Raw genomic sequence first — 26,975 nt, 5'->3', positions numbered from 1 at the left:
TAGGAAGGAACCACAGTAAAATCTAAGTAGCCTAACACAATCAAAAGTTAATTTCTCATTAATGCTGCAAGAAAGATCTCATATTTAATATCATTTACTAGAAAGAGTTCAACTCATCAAACCACTGGTGAAATGTTAGCTGTATCAAACAGGGAGTAAAAGGAAAGACAGAACTGTTTTAACCATCCTTCCATTGACATCATCCTCAGTAAAATATATATTTACAATATAGGCTATATTTTTGCCATTTGTTTTTTTCTTTTTAAAAAAATTCTTTAACAGATAAATTTACATAAAGCCCTGAAAATTCATTGCTCTTTAATGACCTATAATGGCTTTTGTCTTCCTCGTTTAAAGATGTTTTGATGCCTAATTAAAGATAAAACAAGCATCTCTCATGCAGTTAATTTTCATATCATTTTATGACCACAAGAAATAAAATTAAATTTTGTAGTCAACAGCCTGCTAATTTTTGTGGTTTAGTAATAAAATTTTAGCTGTAATGGAAATATGTAGTGATTTACCTTATAAATAATCAAATGATCAAAATAATTTATAAGGACATAAAATAATTTAAGGACATTATTTTTTAACATAAAGAAATTCATATTTGTTACTCTGATATATACCTAGTCAGTTAAGACATCACTTGTTAAGCTTTAAGGAGTATTCAAAAGTCCTCAGCAGTAGCTCAAATTTCAAATTTGCTATATTTCCAAAAAATTTTAATTAGATAATGAGACAGATTTTGAAGATAAGCAATACATTCTTAACAGTAGGATCAGTCTCTTGGGTAGACAAAATATGGATTGGCCTATATGATATAGCTTGAGAATGTCTCTCCAAGGACACTCCTACTTGCTACTCTGTCTTAAATTCCAATTAAAGATTCAGTCACCCAAATATTTTTTGATTATCTACTATGTACCACACTTTGTTCAAAGACTTGAGAATTCAACAGAGAACAAAAATGAAGACCTTGTCCACTTTCCTGAAACCTTAGTCATTCATTATCACCTTGATAAGGTTTGCCATATATATTCATTCTGCCTATACTATTATTAACTTAATAATTTTCTTTAAAGTGCTTTATTTTACTTAAATCTATATAAGAAAGAAATCAGTTCAATACATTTTAAACAGGTAGCATTTGCTCTTAATAGACTGTAATTGTAAAGAAATTAATACAAGGAAAACAAAACAACTTTATTAATTAATAGATTCCATTTGGTAATGGCTATGACCCTGATGATTCTGAACTTGTGGAATGCTCTCTCCTTATTTAAAGGAGGAAATCAAAAACTGTTTGAGAAGTCTTAAAGGCTACAAAAAAAACTGGAACTTTTCACATAATCAGAAGAATCACTGAGTAATTTATTTTTTAATACGATGTCTCAACACTCAAATTATCATCACTTTGAAGAACAATTCAATCTCCACTAAAGTGGGTTCCTTGGCTCTAAGGATTTGTCCTCCTGTGAAATCTTTTTCTTAAATACAAAATATTCTGTAAAGATTACTTGTATTGTGAAAGTAACTCTGTATTTTAAGTGACCTCATAGGATAGAAAGTCTTCTCCTGAGGTATTAAGACTCTGAGTAGATTATAATGGAAGAGACCCACTGTGCTCAGGCCTCAAACCTCCGAGATTCTAATAAAAGGGAAAAGTGGAAAGAGTTCAAAAGTAAGGAGTAGGCATATTTAACTTTCTTCACAACTTTGCCTTTGAATCAGCTAGAAAGTCAAGATAGGGCAAATAGGAATTCTCATTTTCAATTTATAAAATGGTTTAGTTCAGTGAGTAATTACTAAATTCTTAAATAATTAATATATTCCCAAATTAAACTTTACTTTAATTACTTAACTTAGGTGTAACAAATATTACACCTGTGTGTTGTAAGTTTACTATCTCATTTGAGAAAAAAATAAGTCCAAGCTGAAATTATTATTAAGGGAAAAAAAACTGTCATTGGTGTGCTGGACAGTCTTTGTTAGCCCAGCTAGAGATTACTCCTTATTTATTATCTCCACCCTACTCTGTATTCTGGAAGACTGAACTTGTGTGGATTACATTAACAAGTTCCCTTGTCCTCTGACATTCTATTCAATTGGGTAAGCCCCAGAAGGAGGTTAGAGGAAAGGAGGAAAATGAGGTCTGAATGTGTTTTTTCTTCGACTTCCTTCCTGTGGGGTGAAATGGGTTGGCAAGCCCCTTGACTAAAGATCTCCGCTCCTGTCAAGGAATTCCTCTCTAAACAGACCTTTCTGTCTTTTTGTTCCTTCTGTTCTAAGGGTGGTATTACTGCCATGATTCACTAGTCTCAAGGTACAGCACTACTTCTTGTGGTTCCCCTATTCTTTGTCCACATAGTTTTAAAAAACAGTCATTTTATTAAACACTCCTCAAAATACCCAATTTGAATGTATCACTTTTTTTCCCTTGTAGGCCCCTGACTATCTCAAACAGTCATTTATCGTCTCAAGAACTTTGGTGGTTTGGGGCCAAGTATTCACCACATAGAATTAATCTGTAATAAGAAGACCTAGTTTTTTTGGTTTGGTTTTTTTTTTTTTTTTTTTGGCCATGCCACCCGGCATGTGGGATCTTAGTTCCCCAACCAGGGATCAAACCCACGCCCCCTGCATTGGAAGCGTGGAGTCTTAACCACTGGACTACCAGGGAAGTCCCAAGAAGACCTAGTTTTAAAATGACATTTTCTTGTAATTATTTTATATTTCAGAGGAAACACACATTCTGCATTATCATTTAACATTTGAGTTCTTGTTCTCTATTCCATTACATCTTACAGTCTTTAGGGAGAAAAAGGTTGTAGACTAAAATACAAAATTTCAAAAATAGCTAAAATGTTATATTATCTGATTGAAAATATGTATTAAAACAAAAATATGTTTTCTCTTGTAAGAGATTCGTTTTTAAATTTTAATGACTGGTTTTGGCTACCAGGGCTATCTATAATCCTAGAGAGAAGTGAGGAAGATGAGGTGAGCCCTGCACTCACTGGCTTTCTCACTGAGGCATTTTCCAAACTGTTGTTAGCCAGAAAAATAGAGCCCAATCAGAGAGTACAGTCTCACTAGGTGAAGAAAACAAAGATCAGAGTTCAGGGTTACATAGTCAGTTGGGATTTGAGGATCAGAATACTAAAGAGAAAGAGGCCAACACAAGGAGGCCAAAAATATGCATTAAAATTTCCCTCTGGGACTTCCCTGGTGGCTCAGTGGTTAAGGATCCACCTGCCAATGCAGGCGACACGGGTCTGAGCCCTGGTCTGGGAAGATACCACATGCCGCGGAGCAACTAAGCCCGTGCACCACAACTACTGAGCCTGCGCTCTACAGCCCGCAAGCCGCAACTACAGAGCCAGTGTGCCACAACTACTGAAGCCTGCGTGCCTAGAGCCTGTGCTCCGCAGCAAGAGAAGCCACCACAATGAGAAGCCCACGCACTGCAACGAAGAGTGGCCTCGCTCACCGCAAGTAGATAAAGCCCGTGCACAGCAACGAAGACCCAACGCAGCCAAAAATAAATAAATAAATTGATTAAAAAAAAAATTTTACCTCTGGTCGTTGGCCAGTATATAAGGTTTGCATGTTTACTATGAAGCACTGGGAGATATACCAGAGAATAGCTGTTGGGATACTGAAAGGTTGAGTAGAGATTTTAGAAGCTGCACAGACTGGACTTTGGGCCCACTAGAACAGAAAGTCCGTCACAAACAGGGCTTTTAGTCTAGGAAGGTCAGCCTTACAAGTGAGGACAAAAAACTAGGAGTAAGAGTATAACCAGCATAGATCAAGGCTACACGTCCTTAAATTAAGTCATTCAAAGTAGGTGCTGGTAATTTACTGCTTGCCAGAGCAAAATATGACAAAATCTAGGAGAGTATAATATAATCAAGAACTCCCACACACAAGAATTCACACTGTTTAACACAAAATTAAAAATTACTAAACAAGCAAAAACAACAACAGAAACAACAGGTAGTCACTTATATTCGAGATGTAAAATAGTCAATAGGTCCAGACCCAGATATAATTAAGGAAATGGAGTTGCAGTAAAAGACTTCAGAACTACTGTGATTAATATAATAAAGGGGGAGAGAGACCTTCAACATGGCAGAAGAGTAAGCCGTGGAGGTAACCTTTCTCCCCACAAATACATCAGAAATACATCTACGTGTGGAACAACTCCTACAGAACACCTACTGAACGCTGGCAGAAGAACTCAGACCTCCCAAAAGGCAAGAAATGCCCCACGTACCTGGGTAGGGCAAAAGAAAAAGAAATAACACAGACAAAAGAATAGGGACGGAACCTGCACCTCTGGGAGGGAGCTGTGAAGGAGGAAAGGTTTCCACACACTAGGAAGCCCCTTCTCTGGTGGAGACTACGGGTGGCGAAGGGGGGAAGCTTCGGAACCGCGGAGGAGAGCGCAGCCACAGGGGTGCAGAGGGCAAAGCAGAGAGATTCCCGCACAGAGGATCGGTGCCAACCTGCACTCACCAGCCCAAGAGGCTTGTCTGCTCACCCACCGGGGCGGATGGGGGCTGGGAGCTGAGGCTCGGGCTTCGGTCAAATCGCAGGGAGAGGACTGGGGTTGGCAACGTGAACACAGCCTGAAGAGGGCTAGTGCACCACAGCTAGCCGGGAGGGAGTCTCGGAAAAGGTCTGGAGCTGCTGAAGAGGCAAGAGACTTTTTCTTGCCTCTTGGTTTCGCGGTGCGTGAGGAGAGGGGATTAAGAGCGCCACTTAAAGGAGCTCCAGAGATGGGCGCGAGCCGCGGCTATCAGCGCGGATCCCAGAGACGGGCATGAGACGCTAAGGCTGCTGCTGCTGCCACCAAGAAGCCTGTGTGCAAGCACAGGTCACTATCCACACTGCCCCTCCTGGGAGTCTGTGCAGTCCGCCGCGGCCAGGGTCCCGTGATCCAGGGACAACTTCCCCGGGAGAACACACGGCGCGCCTCAGGCTGGTGCAACATCACGCTGGCCTCTGCCACCGCAGGCTCGCCCCGCATCCGTAACCCCACCTTCCCTCCCCCCCCTCCTGAGTGAGCCAGAGTCCCCTAATCAGCTGCTCCTTTAACCCCGTCCTGTCTGAGCGAAGAACAGACACCCTCAGGCGACCTACACGCAGAGGCAGGTCCAAATCCAAACCTGAACCCCGGGAGCGGTACAAACAAAGAAGAGAAAGGGAAATCTCTCCCAGCAGCCTCAGGAGCAGAGGATTAAATCTCCGCAATCAACTTGATGTACCCTGCATATGTGGAATACCTGAATAGACAACGAATCATCCCAAATTGAGACAGTGGACTTTGGGAGCAATGATATATATACATTTTTCCTTTTTCTCTTTTTCTGAGTGTGTATGTGTATGCTTCTGTGTGTGATTTTGGCTGTATAGCTCTGCTTTTACCATTTGTCCTAGGGTTCTGTCTGTCTGTTTTTTGGGGTTTTTTTAAGTACAGTTTTTTTTTTTTTTTTTTAAATATCTACTGTCTTTTTTTTTTTTAAAGATTTATTGATTGATTGATTGATTGATTGATTGCTATGTTGGGTCTTCATTTCTGTGCGGGTGCTTTCTCCAGTCGCGGCAAGTGGGGGCCACTCTTCATCGCGGTGCGCGGGCCCCCCACCACCGCAGCCTCTCCCGTTGCGGAGCACAGGCTCCAGACGCGCAGGCTCAGCAGTTGTGGTTCATGGGCCCAGCTGCTCCGCGGCATGTGGGATCCTCCCAGACCAGGGCTCGAACCCATGTCCCCCGCATTGGCAGGCAGACTCTCAACCACTGCGCCACCAGGGAAGCCCCTTAAGTACAGTTTTTAGTGCTCGGTATCATTGGTGGATTTGTTTTTTGGTTTGGTTCTTCTCTTATTTTATTCTTTTTTTTTTATTACTTTTTAAAATTTTTCTAATTTTTAATAACTATTTTTTATTTTTTAATTTAATACCTTTATTTTATTCTATTTATTTATTTTTTCCTTCTTTCTTTCTTTTTTTCTCCCTTTTATTCTGAGCCATGTGGATGACAGGGTCCTGGTGCTCTGGCCAGGCATCACGCCTATGCCTCTGAGGAGGGAGAGCCAAGTTAAGGACACTGGACCACCAGAGACATCCCAGCTCCACGAAATATCAAATGGCAAAAATCTCCCAGAGATCTCCATCTCTATGCCAAGACCCAGCTCCACTCAACGACCAGCAAGCTACAGTGCTGGACACCCCATGCCAAACAACTAGCAAGACAGGAACACAACCCCACCCACCAGCAGAGAGGCTGCCTAAAATCATAATAAGGTCACAGACACCCCAAAACACACCACTGGACGTGGACCTGCCCACCAGAAACACAAGATCCAGCCTCATCCACCAAAACATAGGCACCAGTCCCCTCCACCAGGAAGCCTACATAACCCACTGAATCAACCTTACCCACTGGGGGCAGACACCAAAAACAACGGGAACTACAAACCTACAGCCTGCGAAAAGGAGACCCCAAACACAGTAAGTTAAGCAAAATGAGAAGACAGAGATACACACAACACATGAAGGAGCAAGGCAAAAACCCACCAGACGAAACAAATGAAGAGGAAATAGGCAGTCTACCTAAAAAGGAATTCAGAATAATGATAGTAAAGATGATCCAAAATCTTGGAAAAAGAATGGAGAAAATAATAGAAACGTTTAACAAGGACCTAGAAGAACTAAAGAGCAAACAAACAATGATGAACAACACAGTAAATGAAATTAAAAATTCTCTAGAAGGAAGCAATAACAGAATAAATGAGGCAGAAGAATGGACAAGTGACCTGGAAGATAAAATAGTGGAAATAACTACCACAGAGCAGAATAAAGACAAAAGAATGAAAAGAATTGAGGACAGTCTCAAAGACCTCTGGGACAACATTAAATACACCAACATTCGAATTATAGGGGTCCCAGAAGAAGAAGAGAAAAAGAAAGGGACTGAGAAAATATTTGAAGAGATTATAGTTGAAAACGTCCCTAATATGGGAAAGGAAATAGTTAATCAAGTCCCAGAAGCACAGAGACTCCCATACAGGATAAATCCAAGGAGAAACACGGCAAGACACATATTAATCAAACTATCAAAAATTAAATACAAAGACAAAATATTAAAAGCAGCAAGGGAAAAACAATAAATAACATACAAGGGAATCCCCATAAGGTTAACAGCTGATCTTTCAGCAGAAACTCTGCAAGCCAGAAGGGAGTAGCAGGACGTATTTAAAGTGATGGAAGGGAAAAACCTACAACCAAGATTACTCTACCCAGCAAGGATCTCATTCAGATTCAAAGGAGAAATTAAACCTTTACAGACAAGCAAAAGTTAAGAGAATTCAGCACCACCAAACCAGCTCTACAACAAATGCTAGAGAAACTTCTCTAGGCAGGAAACACAAGAGAAGGAAAAAACCTACAATAACAAACCCAAAACATTTAAGAAAATGGTAATAGGAACATACATATCGATAATTACCTTACATGTAAATGGTTTATATGCTCCAACCAAAAGACATAGACTGGCTGAATGGATACAAAAACAAGACCTGTATATATACTGTCTACAAGAGACCCACTTCAGACCTAGAGACACATACAGAATGAAAGTGAGGGGATGGAAAAAGATATTCCATGCAAATGGAAATCAAAAGAAAGCTGGAGTAGCAATTCTCATATCAGACAAAATAGACTTTAAAATAAAGACTATTACAAAAGACAAAGAAGGACACTACATAATGATCAAGGGATCGATCCAAGAAGAAGATATGACAATTGTAAATATTTATGCACCCAACATAGGAGCACCTCAATACATAAGGCAAATACTAACAGCCATAAGAGGGGAAATCGACAGTAACACAATCATAGTAGGGGACTTTAACACCCCACTTTCACCAATGGACAGATCATCCAAAATGAAAATAAATAAGGAAACACAAGCTTTAAATGATACATTAAACAAGATGGACTTAATTGATATTTATAGGACATTCCATCCAAAAACAACAGAATACACATTCTTCTCAAGCACTCATGGAACATTCTCCATGATAGATCATATCTTGGGTCACAAATCAAGCCTTGGTAAATTTAAGAAAATTGAAATCATATCAAGTATCTTTTCTGACCACAATGCTATGAGACTAGATATCAATTACAGGAAAAGATCTGTAAAAAATACAAACACATGGAGGCTGCACAATACACTACTTAATAACCAAGTGATCACTGAAGAAATCAAAGGAGAAGTCAAAAAATACCTAGAAACAAATGACAATGGAGACACGATGACCCAAAACCTATGGGACATGGCAAAAGCAGTTCTAAGAGGGAAGTTTATAGCAATACAATCCTACCTTAAGAAACAGGAAACATCTCAAATAAACAACCTAAACTTGCACCTAAAGCAATTAGAGAAAGAAGAACAAAAAAACCCCAAAGTTAGCAGAAGGAAAGAAATCATAAAGATCAGATCAGAAATAAATGAAAAAGAAATGAAGGAAATGATAGCAAAGATCAATAAAACTAAAAGCTGGTTCTTTGAGAAGATAAACAAAATTGATAAACCATTAGCCAGACTCATCAAGAGAAAAAGGGAGAAGACTCAAATCAATAGAATTAGAAATGAAAAAGGAGAAGTAACAACTGACACTGCAGAAATACAAACGATCATGAGAGATTACTACAAGCAACTCTATGCCAATAAAAAAGACAACCTAGAAGAAATGGATAAATTCTTAGAAAAGCACAACCTTCCCAGAATGAACCAGGAAGAAGTAGAAAATATAAACAGACCAATCACAAGCACTGAAATTGAAACTGTGATTAAAAATCTTCCAACAAACAAAAGCCCAGGACCAGATGGCTTCACAGGTGAATTCGATCAAACATTTAGAGAAGAGCTAACACCTATCCTTCTCAGACTCTTCCAAACTATAGCAGAGGGAGGAACACTCCCAAACTCATCCTACAAGGCCACCATCACCCTGAAACCAAAACCAAAGATGTCACAAAGAAAGAAAACTATAGGCCAATATCACTGATGAACATAGATGAAAAATCCTCAACAAAACACTGGCAAACAGAATCCAACAGCACATTAAAAGGATCATACACCATGATCAAGTGGAGTGTATCCCAGGAATGCAAGGATTCTTCAATATACGCAAATCAATCAATGTGATACACCATATTAACAAACTGAAGAAGAAAAACCATATGATCATCTCAGTAGATGCAGAAAAAGCTTTCAACAAAATTCAACACCCTTTATAACAAAAACCCTCCAGAAAGTAGGCATACAGGGACTTACCTAACACAATAAAGGCCATATATGACAAACCCACAGCCAACATCGTTCTCAATGGTAAAAAACTGAAACCATTTCCACTAAGATCAGGAACAAGACAAGGTTGCCCACTCTCACCACTATTTTTGTTTTGTTTTGTTTTGTTTTGTTTTGTTTTGTTAAAGGTTTCACTTTATTTACTTATTTATTTATGGCTGTGTTGGGTCTTCGTTTCTGTGCGAGGGCTTTCTCTAGTTGCGGTGAGCGGGGGCCACTCTTCCTCGCGGTGCGCGGGCCTCTCACTATCGCGGCCTCTCTTGTTGCTGAGCACAGGCTCCAGACGCGCAGGCTCAGTAATTGTGGCTCACGGGCCTAGTTGCTCCGCGGCATGTGGGATCTTCCCAGACCAGGGCTCGAACCCGTGTCCCGTGCATTAGCAGGCAGATTCTCAACCACTGCGCCACCAGGGAAGCCCTCACCACTACTATACAACATTGTTTTGGAAGTTTTAGCCACAGCAATTAGAGAAGAAAAAGAAATAAAAGGAATTCAAATCAGAAAAGAAGAAGTAAAGCTGTCACTGTTTGCAGATGACATGATACTATACATAGAGAATCCTAAAGATGCCACCAGAAAACTCCTAGAGCTAATCAATGGATTTGGTAAAGTAGCAGGATACAAAATTAATGCACAGAAATCCTTGCATTCTTATACACTAATGATGAAAAATCTGAAAGAGAAATTAAGGAAACACTCCCATTTACTATTGCAACAAAAAGAATAAAATACCTAGGAATAAACCTACCTAAGGACCTGTATGCAGAAAACTGTAAGACACTGATGAATGAAATTAAAGATGATAGAAACAGATGGAGAGATATATCATGTTCTTGGTTTGGAAGAATCAACATTGTGAAAATGATTCTACTACCCAAAGCAATCTACAGATGCAGTGCAATCGCTATCAAACTACCAATGGCATTTTTCACAGAACTAGAACAAAAAAATTCACAATTTGTATGGAAACACAAAAGACCCTGAATCACCAAAGCAATCTTGAGAAAGAAAAATGGAGCTGCAGGAATCAGGCTTCCTGACTTCAGACTATACTACAAATCTGCAGTAATCAAGATTGTATGGTCTTGGCACAAAAACAGAAATATAGATCAATGGAACAGGATAGAAAGCCCAGAGATAAACCCACGCACATATGGTCACCTTATCTTTGATAAAGGAGGCAAGAATATACAGTGGAGAAAAGACAGCCTCTTCAATAAGTGGTGCTGGGAAAACTGGACAGCTACATGTAAAAGTATGAAATTAGAACACTCCCTAACACCATACACAAAAATAACCTCAAAATGGATTAAAGACCTAAATGTAAGGCCAGACACTATAAAACTCTTAGAGGAAAACATAGGCAGAACACTCTATGACATAAATCACAGCAAGATTCTTTTTGACCCACCTCCTAGAGAAATAGAAATAAAAACAAAAATAAACAAATGGAACCTAGTGAAACTTAAAAGCTTTTGCACAGCAAAGGAAACCATAAAGAAGACGAAAAGACAATCCTCAGAATGGGAGAAAATATTTGCAAATCAAGCAACTAAAAAAGGATTAATTTCCAAAATTTACAAGCAGCTTATGCAGCTCAATATCAAAAAGCAAACAACCCAATCCAAAAATGGGCAGAAGACCTAAATAGACATTTCTCCAAAGAAGATATACAGATTGCCAACAAACACATGAAAGAATGTTCCACAACATTAATCATTAGAGAAATGCAAATCAAAACTACAATGAGATATATCGCCTCACACCGGTCAGAATGGCCATCATCATAAAATCTACAAACAATAAATGCTGGAGAGGGTGTGGAGAAAAGGGAACCCTCTTGCACTGTTGGTGGGAATGTAAATTGATACAGCCACTATGGAGGACAGTATGGAGGTTCCTTAAAAAACTAAAAATAGAACTACCATACGACCCAGCAATCCCACTACTGGGCATATACCCTGAGAAAACAATAATTCAAAAAGAGTGTGTACCACAATGTTCATTGCAGCTCTATTTACAATAGCCAGGACATGGAAGCAACCTAAGTGTTTATCGACAGATAAATGGATAAAGAAGATGTGGCACATATATACAATGGAATATTACTCAGCCATAAAATGAAACGAAATTGAGTTATTTGTAGTGAGGTGGATGGACCTAGAGACTGTCATACAGAGTGAAATAAGTCAGAAAGAGAAAAACAAATACCGTATGCTAACACATATATATGGAATCTAAAAAAAAGTGGTTCTGAAGAACCTAGGGGCAGGACAGGAATAAAGTTGCAGAACTAGAGAATGGACTTGAGAACACCGGGAGGGGGAAGGGTAAGCTGGGATAAAGTGAGAGAGTGGTATGGACATATATACACTATCAAATGTAAAATAGATAGCTAGTGGGAAGCAGCCACATAGCACAGGGAGATCAGCTCGGTGCTTTGTGACCACCTAGAGGGGTGGGGTAGGGAGGATGGGAGGGAGACGCAAGAGGGAGGAGATATGGGGATATATGTATAGCTGATTCACTTTGTTATAAAGCAGAAACTAATACACCATTGTAAAGCAATTATACTCCACGAAAGATGTTAAAATATATATGTATTAAAGGTAGTGGGAAATAATGAGGAAATGAATGAAAAATGTATGATTTTTGCAGAAATTTAAAATCTATAAAAAACATCCTAATGGACATTTTAGGACAATGGAACAGCAAAATATAGTATCTGAATAACTTATTGAATACTTTTAACAGCACACTGACCGGAGGAGAAGACAAGTTCAGTGAATGCGGAGATAAAATGTAAGTAAAACCCAGGAAAAGTGTGGGGACCCTCTCTAAGACTGTAGACCACAGAAGTCTCTCCTTCTCACACTAGTTTAGGTCTGCCTCCCACACTTCATGAAAGTGACATTTAAGTGTCCCTACCAGTCTGTAGCTACAGCAGCTCCTGCTCCTGTAAGCAGAAAACTTATTTTATCTATGATTCTTTATATTTGCCTCTCTCTCCAGATTTTGCATGGTGGTTTGCCCTGTAACCTCAGTTCTTCGATAAGCCGAAGATAAGTCATTGATTTCCAGATTATTTTTCATGATTTTTCTTATGAGTGATGACATCTAATTTCCTTGCATGTCAGAGTTGAAACTGGAAATCTGCATACATCTTTAAATAAACTTTTTATTTTAGAATATTAGTATACATTTTTCAGAATTTATCTCTTAATCCAAAACCAAAATGTCCCTAATACCAAATAACGAGACATTTTTCAGAATGTCCCTGTTTCTCTTTCTTTCTTTTTCTTTCTTTCCTTTTTTTTTTTTTTTTTTTTTGACAGGTTCAGTCTCCTCCAAAGGAAATGCTATGACTATAATTGGTCCTTGCATGTGTCTCAACTGCACTTTCATAGATGACAATCTCCCCAATAATGGCACTGTATCAATTGGACTACACATATTTAACTTTAAAAGAACCTGGATCTGTATTTTATACCACATACAAAATTACTCAGATATTGGTCATAGACTTATGTGAAAGCTAAACAACGAAGCCTCTACATAAATAAAAATAAAATACATCCATGCAGTAGCCATAAAAATATTGACATTTGTTAAAATTAAGAACTGTTCAGTAAAATAAATTATCAAGAGAATGAAAGGTAAGCTAAAACTGAGAGAAAATAACCTCAACACATATGTATCAACAGGCTCATATCCAGAACAAAGAATTCCTACTAAATGAGAAAAAGAACATTCAATTGTTAATGGGTAAGATTTAAACAATACTTTCTAAAAGAGAATATCAAAATAGACAATAAATATATAAAAAGATCCTCAAAATATTAGTTTTCAGAGGACTGCAAGATAAAACCACTCCATATCCACCAGAATAGCTAAAATGAAAAAGCCCAAAGAAGGATGTGTGAGGGTGTGGAGCAAATAGAACTTTTACTGTTATCACCAATTTGGGAAAAATTTGCCTTTTCCTACAAATGCCATACATAATTATAATACTTGACCTATCAATTCCTGCACAGTAATAAAAAACAACTTATTACTGATACACACAACAACATGTATGAATCTGACAAATTTAATGTTGAGTGAAATAAGCCAGACACAAAACAGTACATGATGTATGAGCCTATTTACAGGAAGTTCAAAAAGAAACTAATATGGTGATAAAATCAGGATACTGGTATGTGTGTGGTGGGGATTACTGTCTGGGTAGGGACACGAGGGAATCTTCAGAGAGGTCTAGAATGTTTTATATCTTGATTAGGGTAGTGGTTACACGAGTGAATCAACACATACAATTTTATCAAGCTGTATATTTAAGATCTGAGCACTTTACTTTGTGTAAGTTATATCTCTATTTGTTAAAAAGACGTATTATCCCCTCCCATCCAAATGAACTCAATATAAAGTTGAAATCTTTGCTCCTCACACAATCAACTTTTTGTCCTGCTGCACGGACCAAATAGAAATGTTACCTTCAAAATATAAACATATTTTCCTTTAAAATTTAATCGTTAAAATATTTTTCATAATAATAATGTTAAGCTTCCTTTTGATTGTTCATGTTGTAAAAAACTGAATCAGCCTGCTGCCAAGTGTATACAGAACCATCTAGTCTAATGTTTTTGTGAAATATTGAGTAGTGGGAATGTGACACTAATCAAAGATCTAAAGCAAACATATTTTTAGGGTTGAATGGACGTTTCTGCTGCATATTGCCTCCCAATTAAAATGTCTAATTTGGGGGTCCCTTCATTGTCTAGTGACGATCCTTGAATTAAGAACAAAAGACTATACCTACCAGTTAACGCTTTATATATAGTTTTCCTTAGGTTTGCAGAATATTTGCTTAGTACTAGTCAGTCAATTCCAGTTAAACCATTTAGCAATAATGTAACAAACCAGGAATCTAGAGATATGGAACTGGGGAAAGCTTACACTAGTTTAACAGAAATATAATCTGTACGTAATATCAAGTATCTTTTGGGGCATTTGTATTAATGATGGATCAGCCATTTGGGAGTGATTATAGCAGAAAGCTCCTTGTATTAGGAATCTGGCATCAACACTATTTAATCATGGAGCACTGGCCGAAGCTCTGGGTCTCAACTTACTTCTACATATAAAATAAAGGGTTATTTCTAAAGTTCTTCCACTCTATTGCCTAAGAGAAAGTCCCACAATAACTTTTTAATATATTATATTATGACTTTCTCCATACTAGTCACTTACATATGTGAACTTATTAGAAATTTAATCATTTTTTTCACTCTATATATAGATCAGTGCTTTGCTAACTATGAGGAAAAGAGAGCCATTTTTATATATGTGGCAGTACTACTTTAAGAAAACGTCATGTTATGCATTAGAACTCCATTCTCTCTCCCCTTTTCATTACGTAGCATGAAAATATTCTATATCTTGATTAGCGTAGAGATTGACTACACTATGCTCATCGCTGCATACTGTACCTGATTACAAAAATACTCATCTGAATCATCTGAAAATATCTGAAAATACTCATCTTACTCATCTGTAATGTCCTCTCAATCCTATATGAAAAATTGTACCCAGGAAAGTTGGGAGGACCCGTTATATAATCAGGTCCAGCCCATCCAAATATAAAGGATACAATAAGCAAGACAACAAACTGTTAAATATTTTCTACCTTTGTAAAAACAAATATACCTTTACAACAACATTTTTTTTAATATGGTAAAGCAACAGTCAAATGAATAGCACAGTTTCAAAATTAATTTACTTTCTTGCCAAAAACACCGTGACGCAAGGGGGGTTGCGACTCCGGGGGGACGTTGCATTCAAGGGAAGAGCTCCCCGAGCCTTAACTTCCAGAGAAACAACCTAGGACAAGAGACCCCCTTGACTACTAGTGTGACCCTCTCTCTGACCTGAAGCTTCTCTTCCAAAAACACAACCAAAGCGTAATCAGGGATATTCGGGCCAGAGCAAAGAGCCTCGACATCAGGTCACATTTGCCTACAGGCAAAAGACCTAGATACCTTTATTTTTAGGAAAATTTGACATGTGACCATTATTCTCTCGCTAATATTTGGGCCAGGTATATTAAATTGTCTGGTGCCCTTTGTCTCCGAAAGGTAAGGCCAAAGGTGGTCACTCAGGGATACAAAAAGTTAGAGCTGAGGCCTTGGGACCATCAAACAGATCTAAAAGTAGCTGGGGAGAAGTCCTGCTTCTCCACCCCGGGTTATGACAATACCCACACTTAGCAGGAAGCAGTTACAGTAAACAACCTGCGCCCATCAGCGCCCCTCAAGAATGAGGAGCAGGACAAAAGGCAGAGGAGGGATTTGGCACCGGCAAAGCCCATTAACAATTCCCAGGAAATAAAAACAGAATGTGGGCAATAAAGTAAAGTCTAACCTTTTTCTTCTCCTTTGGGCTTAGTCCGGTTTCATTTGCTCACAGGGGGCCGCATGCAGAGTCCACACATCCAGCCCTTCAGACCGGAGTTCCCAGTGTCAAGCGTCTGCACCTGACATCTCAGCTTGGCGGGCTGTGTGCAGAAGGGCTGCGCATGACCGCTCAGTTCAAGATGGCGGTGGTGGGCTGTGCGCAGAGACGCTGCACCCGCCCCGCCGGCTGGAGCCGTGAGCAGCACGCCTGCGCCAACCCGCAAGAACTCCGCCCCCTCCCGCGCTGACAAGACCCGTAGAAAGGAGCCCTGCCACGGCCTGTCAGGGAGAGCATGCACTGGGAAAGCAGGAGTTCGTACCTCTCCATTCTTTGATCAAAGAATAAAGATTTCCTTTGATTCTGAACAAAATAAAAAAGAGGAAGGAAGAAAAAGAAAAAAGAAAAGAAAAAGAAATAAGATTTCTCTTTATGCCACCTGGTCCATGCCTGGAATTTTCTGCCCACTTGATGACCCCAAGCCCTACCTCCAGGGCTCTTCTTTAAAAGTCTTGGAAGAAACCTGAGGCTGAGGCAAAGTTTTTTTTTTTTTTTTTTGGCTGCACCCCACGGATCGAACCTGCAGCCTCTGCAGTGGAAGCACGGAGTCTTAACCACTGGACCGCCAGGGAAGTCCTGAGACAAGGTTTTAATTGAGACTTTTCAGAATTTTCTTTGCTCTACAACTGAATATGATGATGGCAGGTCCAGCTGTCTCCAGCTGTCCCCACTCCACCATCCATTCCGCCTCCCTGTCTCTTCCCACCCCAATATCACTCCACACTTGAGGGGTCTCCAGTGCCCACAGGCACCCTCACAACCAGGATCCACAGACGTCTCTGCTAACAGCATTGCTTTACCCTTAGGGTCTAGGGAGGAAGACACCCACTGCAAGCAGGCCAACAGGAAGAGAGACTCCAGGAAAGAGCTCCCACGGGGATGAAGAGTGGGCTCAGCGCTTGTGCAACAGACAATCCGGAGTCCCAGGTACCATGGTATGGTCTAGAAGGTGGAACACAGTCTCTGGGTGGCCACATGCCCTTGGTCCCGTCGGAGTGACGTGGAAAATGGCAGCTTCAGCACCTGCTGGGGTAGAGGCTCCTATTGTCCAAGTCCACTCCCAATACTACTGGAGTGACAAAGTTTAGTATGTTCAACAGGGTGTAAGGATGTAAAAATATTAACTGTGTACAAAATGTCAATGCTGTAAGCAAAAAGCAGAACATTGGCAAGAATACTCAGTGAATGGAAAATAATCCTACGACTGATGCTTGTAGGCAATCACATCTGGTCCTAGGCAGAACATAAAGCATGTGGGTTTTGTATTAATGTCCTCCTACCTCTCCATGTCCCTTCTGCCCTCTCTCAGGATGAAGAACCTGTTCAAAACCTGGTACAGTGTTGTCCCACTCAGAATTACTCTCATCAAAGAGGTAACCTTATTATTTTTACTTTCCTTCTCACCCCTGGAAACTCCCTTGGTCTTGAGGAAAATGATGTCAGCTAGGTGAAAGGGGAAAAGCAAGGACAATAAGAGCACTCTTCAGCAGAATCCTCTCAGAGGATTTTTTATAGATGAAACTCACTGGAAGAAATGAATCTTTCATTGGTGGAGATTGTAGTATTACAAGAAAGTTTGTTGAAGACATTGTTTGGTCCGACACATTCTATCTTTAGCTACCTCAGTTGAAATTAGGGACAATATCACAATCACAATGGTGCATTTTGGAAAATATGATGAAAATATACAGGGTTCTGAAGATATTTTTTTAACCTAGGAACATTAAAAGTATTACCACATTGCATAAATAATGCTGGTGATGGAGGGGAAGATGGAAAGGCAGAATGGAAGATGTATGAAAATAATGTATACAATTTCTATTAAGAAATAAATTAAACAGAGTAAACATCATTATAATTTCTTCATAGTGAAAAAAACAACTAAAATCTTAGCTGTTTCCTTCCTAAGAAAAAAAAATAGCAAGTGTTTTTTCAAACTCTTTTTAGACAATTTAAATATTAAGGGTCTCTTCCAGATTTTCATTTTTCTACTTTACAACCTAGGAATGGCTTTTTAGAGGTGCTATTAAGGACTCCATTCTTTTTCACTAATATGAGATTATAATTATTTCATTGGAAATCACTACTATATATTATTTTATACTTATTTCTTCCATAATTTTGTTCATGTAATAGTCTCATACAATACCTACCTTACAGGCTATTATAAGATAAGAAATTACCAAGAGAGATTTAATGTAGAAATAACAGTGGTATATGGTGTCCCTACTTATTCATTTATGCTTACATAACTTTGGAGGTGCTCAAGGGTTCCACAAATATTGAGTCATTAAAGCTTAGTGCTCCTGTGAGGTGCACTTGGCTATTATCATTATAGTTTATTATCATTCAGGCAAATCAAGTTTCCCCTGGAGTGCTGAATGGCTCCTGCAGAAAACGTTGACTTTTTAGTGTTCTGTGTCTGAGAGTTCACATTACAGGTTTATAAAATTAGCTCATTTTTCCTAGGATTGTCTCTTGTGAGTTACTGGCCATTATCCACTTTAGGCAGCATAGCAGAAATAGGGCTCAACCAGCTTTTATTTATTTAATTTTTTAAAAAAATATTTACTTATTTAGGCTGTGCCAGATCTTTGTTGCCACACGTGGGATCTTTAGTTGAGGCATGCATGCAAGATCTAGTTCCCCGACCAGAGATTGAACCCAGGCCCCCTGCATTGGGAGCACGGAGTCTTACCCACTGGACCACGAGGAAAGTCCCTCACCCAGCTTTTAGAAAGCCTTCTAGGTGAAGGCCATTTTGCTTCCTTCCAGAGATAGGGAAAAGAGGCAAAATAGTTGAGGGATGGAAAGTTATCAGTGGGTGGTTTGCTTTCCAGCACCACCAAACAATGCTCCAATTCTCCGTGAACACGTACTGAGTATCCTACAGATTTAACTGAATTCTGACTCTACCTGGAGATAGTGTCACCCATGCTGTGCAGCCCAGGCTGCAGACCTGTTTTTAACCTTGTAGCCTAATTGTGTTTTATCAACAGGATGCCACAAAGGCCCATAAAAAAACAAACTGAACTGGCTAGATCCAAGGTAGTGGGCCAAGTAGGCTAAAGGTCACCACTTTCCTTGCCTAGATTTATCTCTGTGTCTCCATACCAACCCCTGAGAGCTCAAGGACACGCCCTGATTCATCTCTGTGTTTGTTTCAGCTGTACCTGTGTTTGGCAGAGATGCTTTGCAGCTATACTTTGAGAGATACATGCTTTCAGAGATATATAGTGGTAAACCGCCCTGAACCGGCTCTGATTTGACCACAGGAATACCCTGTGCAGAGGAAACCTGGAGCCTGGAAGACTGCAAATGCCCCAGATGCCCCCAGCTGCCTCTGTGTTCCTGGTGAATTTAAGGTTCTTGCTTCATCGCAAAAGAATTCGGAGATGAAGTGATAGGTAAGAAGTGGATTTATTTAGAGAGAAACACACTCCACAGACAGAGCGTGGGCCATCTCGGAAGGCAAGAGGCTTCAAAATATGGCGTGGTTAGTTTATATGGGCTGGGTAATTTCACAGGCTAATGAGTGAGAGGATTATTCCAATTATTTTGGGGAAGGGGCGGGGATTTCCAGGAACTGGGCCACCGCCCACTTTTTGACCTTTTATGGTTGGCCTCAGAACTGTCATGGCGCTCGTGGGTGTGTTATTTCGCATATACTAATGTTTTACAATGAGTGTATAATGAGGCTCAAGGTCTACTGGAGGTCGAATCTTCCACCATCTTGGACCCAGATTGTTCTAACCAGTCTTTGTCATGTACTATGGCTGTATGTTTCTTTTAAAATTTGTGCCCTGCTCCCTTCCCTCCTATTTCACCTGGAAATCTCCACCCTTTTCCTAGAGCCCTGATGACCTGTCTGCCTCTTACCCCTTAAAAGTCCCCCACTTTCATCCCTTCAGGGAGAAGGTGATTTTAGAGCATGACCTTCTCCATTCTCTGGCCATTGAATACAAGCCTGTTTTGCTTGCACCAAACTCAGTTTTGTTATTGGAAGTGTGAACCTGAGCAGCATAGAACTCCCTCACTGAGCCAGGAAGGCTTCAGTTCAGCTAGGACTCCAAGAGAGGGACTGGCTAATTCAGTAACAATAGATCAGATCCCACAGGTTAAGGGCTCAGTCCCATAAGACTGCCCCTACTTTAGACACCAACTGAAGTCCAGGTTGTCATCTGTACTTCTGACTCACTGGCTAAAAACTGGGATTCCCATGACCTCTTCCTTGAATTCAGTAATTTGCTAAAATGGCTCACAGAGCTCAGGGAAACATTTACTTATGTTTACCAGCTTATTATAGAGGATGTTGTAAAGGATACAGATGAACAGCCTGATAAATTCATTCACTGGCTAAGGTCCAGAGGGTCCTGAGTGCAGGAGCTCTGGCCTGTGGAACTGAGGTTCGCCACCCTCCAGCACGTGGATGCATTCACCAACCTGGAAGCTCTTCCAAACCTGTCTTTTGGGGGTTTTATGGAGGCTTTATTACATAGACATTATTTATTAGATGATTGGCCATTGGTGATTGAACTCAATCTCTAGCCCCACTCCCCTCCCTAAAGGTCTCAAGGGTGGGGTTGAAAATTCCAACCCTCTAATTGCATAGTTGATTAGAGGCAACTGGCCCCCATCCTTAGGGGCTTTTCAAAAATCACGTCATTAACATAAATTCTGGTGTGAGTGCAAGAGGCTTGTTATGAATAACAAAAGGCAGTTTTATTACTCATCACTTAGGAAATGTCAAGGGTTTTATGACCTCTGTGTCAATTTGCAATGAAGACCAAATATATCTTTCTTTTTTTTTTTTAAAAGAAATTCACGTTCTTTTATTTATTTATTTATTTATTTATTTATGACTGTGTTGAGTCTTCGTTTCTGTGCGAGGGCTTTCTCCAGTTGCGGCAAGTGGGGACCACTCTTCATCGCGGTGCGCGGGCCTCTCACCATCGCGGCCTCTCTTGTTGTGGAGCACAGGCTCCAGACGCGCAGGCTCAGCAATTGTGGCTCACGGGCCCAGTTGCTCCCTGGCATGTGGGATCTTCCCAGACCAGGGCTCGAACCTGTGTCCCCTGCATTGGCAGGCAGATTCTCAACCACTGCGCCACCAGGGAAGCCCTATAGCTTTCTTATTATAAATCACAATATCACAATGGGTGACAAGGAAATTATTGGTACATTTGCTAACATTTATTGAAAAATATACCATGGGCCTCAATTATGCTATATTCATTCTAGAGACAAGGAAACTGAGGCTTTGAAAGGTTATATACTTTGCAAAAGCACAGCTCCTTAAGGGGCAGAGCCAGTTCTAGACCTCTGGTCTTCTGACAGCTAGCCCAGTACTCTAACTTCCATCCCTGAATTTCCCAAAGTGTGAAACGTTTGTTAACAGTGGCACAGGACTTAGTTTTTCTCTATACATAAATATATTTAAATTTAGTGATTATATAATTTTAAAACAATATGATTTCCCAATCAAACTGTGATATTATGGAAATTATTGCTTAGGAGAAGGCTAGAGTAGGTAGACTCTGTGGCTGGGGGTCAGTGGTGTCAACAAAAATTAATCACTCAATCTAAGAAAGAAGTGGAAAATTTTATCCGAGCGAAAGTGAGGATAATAACTCAGAGATAGCATCTCAGAAAGCTCTGAGAAGCTTCTACCCATTAGAAGTCAAGGCACAGTTATATAAGTTTTTTGAGACAGAGGGCTGTACCTTAAATGATGTATTATTGACAGTTTACACAATCCTGATTTGATCTAAGTGTCATTGTGGCCCCTTATAAGATTAAGAAGGAATGTTATCTTTTAAGGAGTTGTCTTGCTGGTGCTAGGAGAATGTTGCTCTTTATGGTTGAGCAGGCATTTCTGCTGATGGGAGGTTTGGTTGATGCATAATGCAGATACACAGTGCAGAGTAGGAGAGAGGAGGCCAAAGGGCAGAGAAAATTTTTTATGTTTAAAGTTTTCTTGTCTTGCCATAAAATATGAATTTTACTTCCACAGTGGGAATGATGACAATCGTGAAAGTGGTACATCAATGCCTAAAGTTCAAGAGACCTACTGTGTACCATTTCATAGGCTTGGTTTAAAGTGGGACCTATAGTGTAAAGGGGGGTACAGTTAGAATAAAAGGATGAAGAGGATGGTGGTAACTCGTTTTTTTTTTTTTCTTTGCTTATTTCCTGTTTTAAAAATATTTATTTGTATAACTTACCATTTACCTTTTCCAGTGAAATTATATTAATGCCAAAAGTGGAATGGGAAATGATGAAAAAGTGGCATTGCTTTGAAGATGATCTCCCTCTGGCAGGTTCTTTAACTGTGAGCCCCAATATTTCTTTTTTTTTTAATTGACTTGTTTATTTATTTTTGGCTGCGTTTGGTCTTCGTTGCTGCTCATGGGCTTTCTCTAGTTGCTGTGAGTGCGTGGGGGGGGGGGCGTGGGGGGGGTGGGGGGGCTAATCTTTGTTGTGGTGTGCAGACTTCTCATTGTGGTGGCTTCTCTTGTTGTGGAGCACAGGCTCTAGGCACACGGGCTTCAGTAGTTGTGGCTGTGGGCTCTAGAGCGCAGGCTTCAGTAGTTGTGACACACAGGCTTAGTTGCTCTGTGGCATGTGGGATCTTCCCGGACCAGGGCTTGAACCCATGTCTCCTGCATTGGATTCTTAACCACTGTACCACCAGGGAAGCCTGAGCCCCAGTATTTCTTATTCCAGGTTTTGGTGTTCACTTCTTGGGAAACCCTTACAGAAGGTCTGCAGCATGATGGGCCTGGGTTTGGGGAGTCACAAATGAACTCCCAAGGGACATTCCTAACCCAGCACCGTGTTGAATGACCTTTGTTTCTCTTATTCCATCTCTAAAGTTCTTCCTTTCTTTATGTAGATACAAGTTTTTGACCTATATCTTCTCTTTGAAGAAATTATTTTAACATTACTTGCAAGGCAGGTCCTATCAGCAACAAATTCCCTCAATGTTTGTTGAGAAAGTCTTTATTTCTTGTTCATCACCTTCAGTGTTGGTTTCTAATTCATGGTTACTTCATAGTCTGAAAGAGCTGCTAGAGCTCCTGTCATTTAGTCTGGGTTCAAGGCAACAGAAAAGAGGATGCGAGAGAAGAGCATGCCCTTTTCCTTCAAAAACTACCCATGAGTCCCATATACAGTGCTTCCACTTACATATTATTGGCCTAGATTTAGTCATATGCCACATCTAGCCACAAGGCAGGCTGGTAAAGGTAGTCTTTTACTTGTTGGCAAGGGACCCACCTGAAACTCAGAGCTCTAAAAAGAAGAGAATGGATATTCTGAGGCAACAAGATTTCGCCAACAGAGGAAGGAGTAACATTATCTTTGTGAGGAACTTTGCCATTAGAATCATGAGTCCCAGTAGATAGATGACTAATGCATAAAGAAGCCACTCATACAAAGGGCAACTCACTTATTAGTCCTTTAGCTGCTTTGTTCTTTGAGCACACATAAACCCAAACACTATAATCACCTCTATCGTGTCAGCACAATTCACCTACATTACATTGTTTGTATATAATTCATAAATTACATATGTTTCAACAAGCATACTTCATGTAAAGATTGGCTAAGCAATATCAACTTAATTTCCATAATCTTAAATTGTCTAGAAAGATACTTGCTCCATGAAATTCACTAATATGGGAAACAAAACATTAAGCTGTCTTCATTTAGAAAATAGATTTTATAATAGGTATGTTTTATGTACTATATTGCACTGAATAAAATAAAACTGATTGTAGAACCTAAGTGACATTAAATATCTCTATGCAAAATTAAGATAGACTGTCTGTATAGTACATTTGAATTTGCTCTCAAAATAATCACTAGCAATTATAAAGTTAAGTTTTAGTAATAATGTTGTTCCACTGAGACTAAAAAATATGTATGGTTGAAATGACATCTTGTTAATTTTTTTTTTTTTTTTAAGCACTTCAGATATCTTTCTCTGGAACAATTCTGACTCCTACTGTGTGAGTATATTTCTTGTTTTAATTATATAATTGATGCTATTTAATTACAAAAAAGATAAGAACTATAAATAGTGTTGAGGAGGAAGAAATTTTCCTCTACCTATGTAGGTTCTTCTGGCTGGTCTAAGAATTAAATTGACATGAGACAGATTAACAAGAGAAAATCAACGTTTAATAACATGTATACATAGGAGAGACCTAAAAAACTGAGTAACTCCCCAAAATGGCCAAAGCCTTCACCTTAAATACCATCCTTAACTAAAGATAAGAAAGGAAGTTGAGGGTAGGGAGAGTCAGCTATGGGAGGTTACCAGGAAAAGCACAGTAAACAGGGTAAGGCTTTTTTGCAGATTTAAGTCATTGCCTTCTCCTGGGACAAGAGTTTCTAGAAGTTTGGTGATCTTCCTCTTCCAGGCACAGAGAGGGAGACACCCTTACAAATGGAGATTTCCCTTACAAACGTAAACAAATGTTTCTTTAAAAAGGGCAATTCCTACTTGGTTTTCAGAGCCCCTCCCATGTCTGCTGGTTCTCAGAAAATGACCAGCTTGAAACAATTAATATGCCAAAGAGACATTTTAGGGTGGTAAAATTCTGCTCCCCTACAGGATCTAGAGCAGGTCTTCACTGCATTAAGGGATGGCAGGATTCTACACTTCTAAGAGACTGCTTGCAACAGAACAACCAACTGCTTAGGACCTGAACATAAAGTGAGAAGTAAACTTTCATTGTGAAAAACTACTGATATACTGGGATTATTTGATATAGCAGTTAGCCTACTATAACTAATTTGGCTATACCCAAAAGCCATAAACATAATCCTATTTTCTCTACCCCCTAAAAAATGCTTTATGGTGATTCTTTAATGTCTAAATCAGGGGTCAGACAAGTTTTTCTTAAAAGGCCAAAGAGTAAGTATTTTAGGATTTGTAGTCCAAATGGTCCTTGTTGCATCACAACTCAACTCTGCTGTTGTGTGAAAGACAATTCATAAAGAAATGGGCAAGGCTGTGTTCTTATAAAGCTTTATTTACAAAAAACAGGCAGCCAGGCCATGGATCAGAGTCTTCTGACCCCTGGTCTAGATCATTCATCTCTCTCACATTGTTTATTTTAGTGAACAATGTGAGGCACGAATTTAACCTTTTTTCCCCAAATGAATAATAAGTCACTCTGACACCATTTATTAAATAGTATGTCTTTACCTACCAGTTTTAAAGGTAAAGCACTTTGAGGTAAAGGACTTTTATGAATCTGTATTCAGTTCCTAAAACCTGTTTTTCTATTTCTTGGTCACTAATAGGCTGTTTTGATTTCTATAATTTTAAAGTATGATCTAATACATGATCTAATAGCTTGTATGGCAAACACACTTTTTGCTTATTTTTCAAAATTTTCTTGGCTAGTCTTGCCCATTTATTATTCCATCTGAGTTTTAGAGTTAGCTTGTCAAGTTCCATGAAAATTTTTGTCAGGATTTTGATTAGGATAACACAGATGAATATATTTGTTATTTGTCCTAGTTAGAGTTCCAATTAATTCTGGATACAGCCAACAGCCCTGGCTAAACATCTGCAGCTCAACTGGAATCCTGTGAGAGTGAACTGTCCAAAAACTTAAACAGGCAGTTTGTAAATCAAGTCAAAGTGGCACCCTGCTGTTGGGATTTGGTCTACAGTTCTAGATAAACTAAAAAAAATGCTTACCACTCAGAGCAAGTGTCCGTGAATACTGTATTTCTACAACTGGAAAGTGAAAAGAGGATTTGAACAAAGCTACCAGCATTTAAAGTCATGTTGTTTCAAAAAGAATGTTTTAAGTGACTCATTCTATATATTCATTTTGAACTCCTTGTAAATCAGTACGTGTCTACACCCAGAATTGATATATAAGATGGTGGTCCTCAGAAATCATTTTTACCTTCACATTACTTAGCACTAAGATTATATATGTATTATTTATATAATAACTATATCTCTGCCTTTAATAAATCATAAAATGATAAAATCAGACCTAAGTTGAAACCCAGAGTTGACTTAAGGGAAAATATTAATAATACTATAGTCTATTCTAATGAAAGTTTGGGAAATATGCCACATGCTTCCTGTCAGAGCGAATAGGATTAACAAAAAAAATTATTTTGTTCATCATTTCCTTCAACTACAGGGCTTCGCAACATTTTCCCTCCATAGCATTCATGGAAAATGTTTGTTCAGTCCATTAGGACAAACTAACAAGAATGCTCACAGCTTGAGAGGGCAAGCAGCCCCAGGTCACCCGGCTGCTAGAAGGCTAGCACACCTGTAACCAATCTGCAGTACACTAATTGGAAAGCTATGCTCAGACTCCCATGGTCTTCCTTAGGTATCCCATTCTCCCAGTCCCCCAAAATGCTATAGTTGTACTCCAACTGTATTCTCCACCACAGTACTGAATTGAACACTGAAGAACAGAGGAGGATGAAGTGTCCAAGAGATAAAGGTGGGAACCACTTTATTCATAGCCACTAAACTGTCTGTTTTTGAAGTTGGAACTGTATTACTTTCATCTTTTTTATCCCCTTTAGTACCAAATGCAGTGCCTTATTTATAGTTGTTGCTCAAAGTTTACTGGATTGAAACTTTCAGTACCCACCACTGCATCATATTTAGTCTTGCAATTCTAAGTATCATACTTATGTCTTTAGATATACTTTTAAATATATGATAAAAATATTTTCCATAAAAAGGACACTGTCATACTGTTAACACAATACATGTGCCTTTGATAAATCTCAACATGATAAAAGCAGACCTAAGTTAAAATCCAGAGTAACAGGCATCAAAAGCAATGCACTGCTTTCCTGACATTAATAAGTTATTTTTTGGTTGAAAGTTCAAGTCAAAATTAAAACACCAGTTGATCTAAGCTTCAGTTTTCTTAATTGTAAAATGAAAAAGAGCAATGATAGTATGACATCATAAGGCTGTAAAGATTTCATAAAATAATGCATAAAGAATGCTCATTAAGTGCTTGAAAGAAATAGCTCTTAACCTTTTAGCAACTACTTTGATGACTGACTTTACTCCA

General features: G+C 39.2%; 1 protein-coding gene across 1 annotated transcript in view; it reads left to right on the top strand.

The window, feature by feature from the left end:
* The window catches only part of VWDE (von Willebrand factor D and EGF domains), a 91,311-nt gene extending 75,227 nt beyond the window's left edge, over window positions 1-16,084 (top strand). The window contains 2 exon segments of the mRNA XM_057549654.1: window positions 15,482-15,518; window positions 15,829-16,084. Of these exon segments, the coding sequence (XP_057405637.1) occupies window positions 15,482-15,518; window positions 15,829-16,084 (293 nt within the window).
* Window positions 16,085-26,975: the final 10,891 nt, after the last annotated feature.

This window comes from Balaenoptera acutorostrata, chromosome 7, assembly GCF_949987535.1.
Source record: "Balaenoptera acutorostrata chromosome 7, mBalAcu1.1, whole genome shotgun sequence".
Lineage (NCBI taxonomy): Eukaryota > Metazoa > Chordata > Mammalia > Artiodactyla > Balaenopteridae > Balaenoptera > Balaenoptera acutorostrata.
Note: the sequence above shows the minus strand (reverse complement) of the source record. Positions and strands in the feature narration are given on the sequence as shown.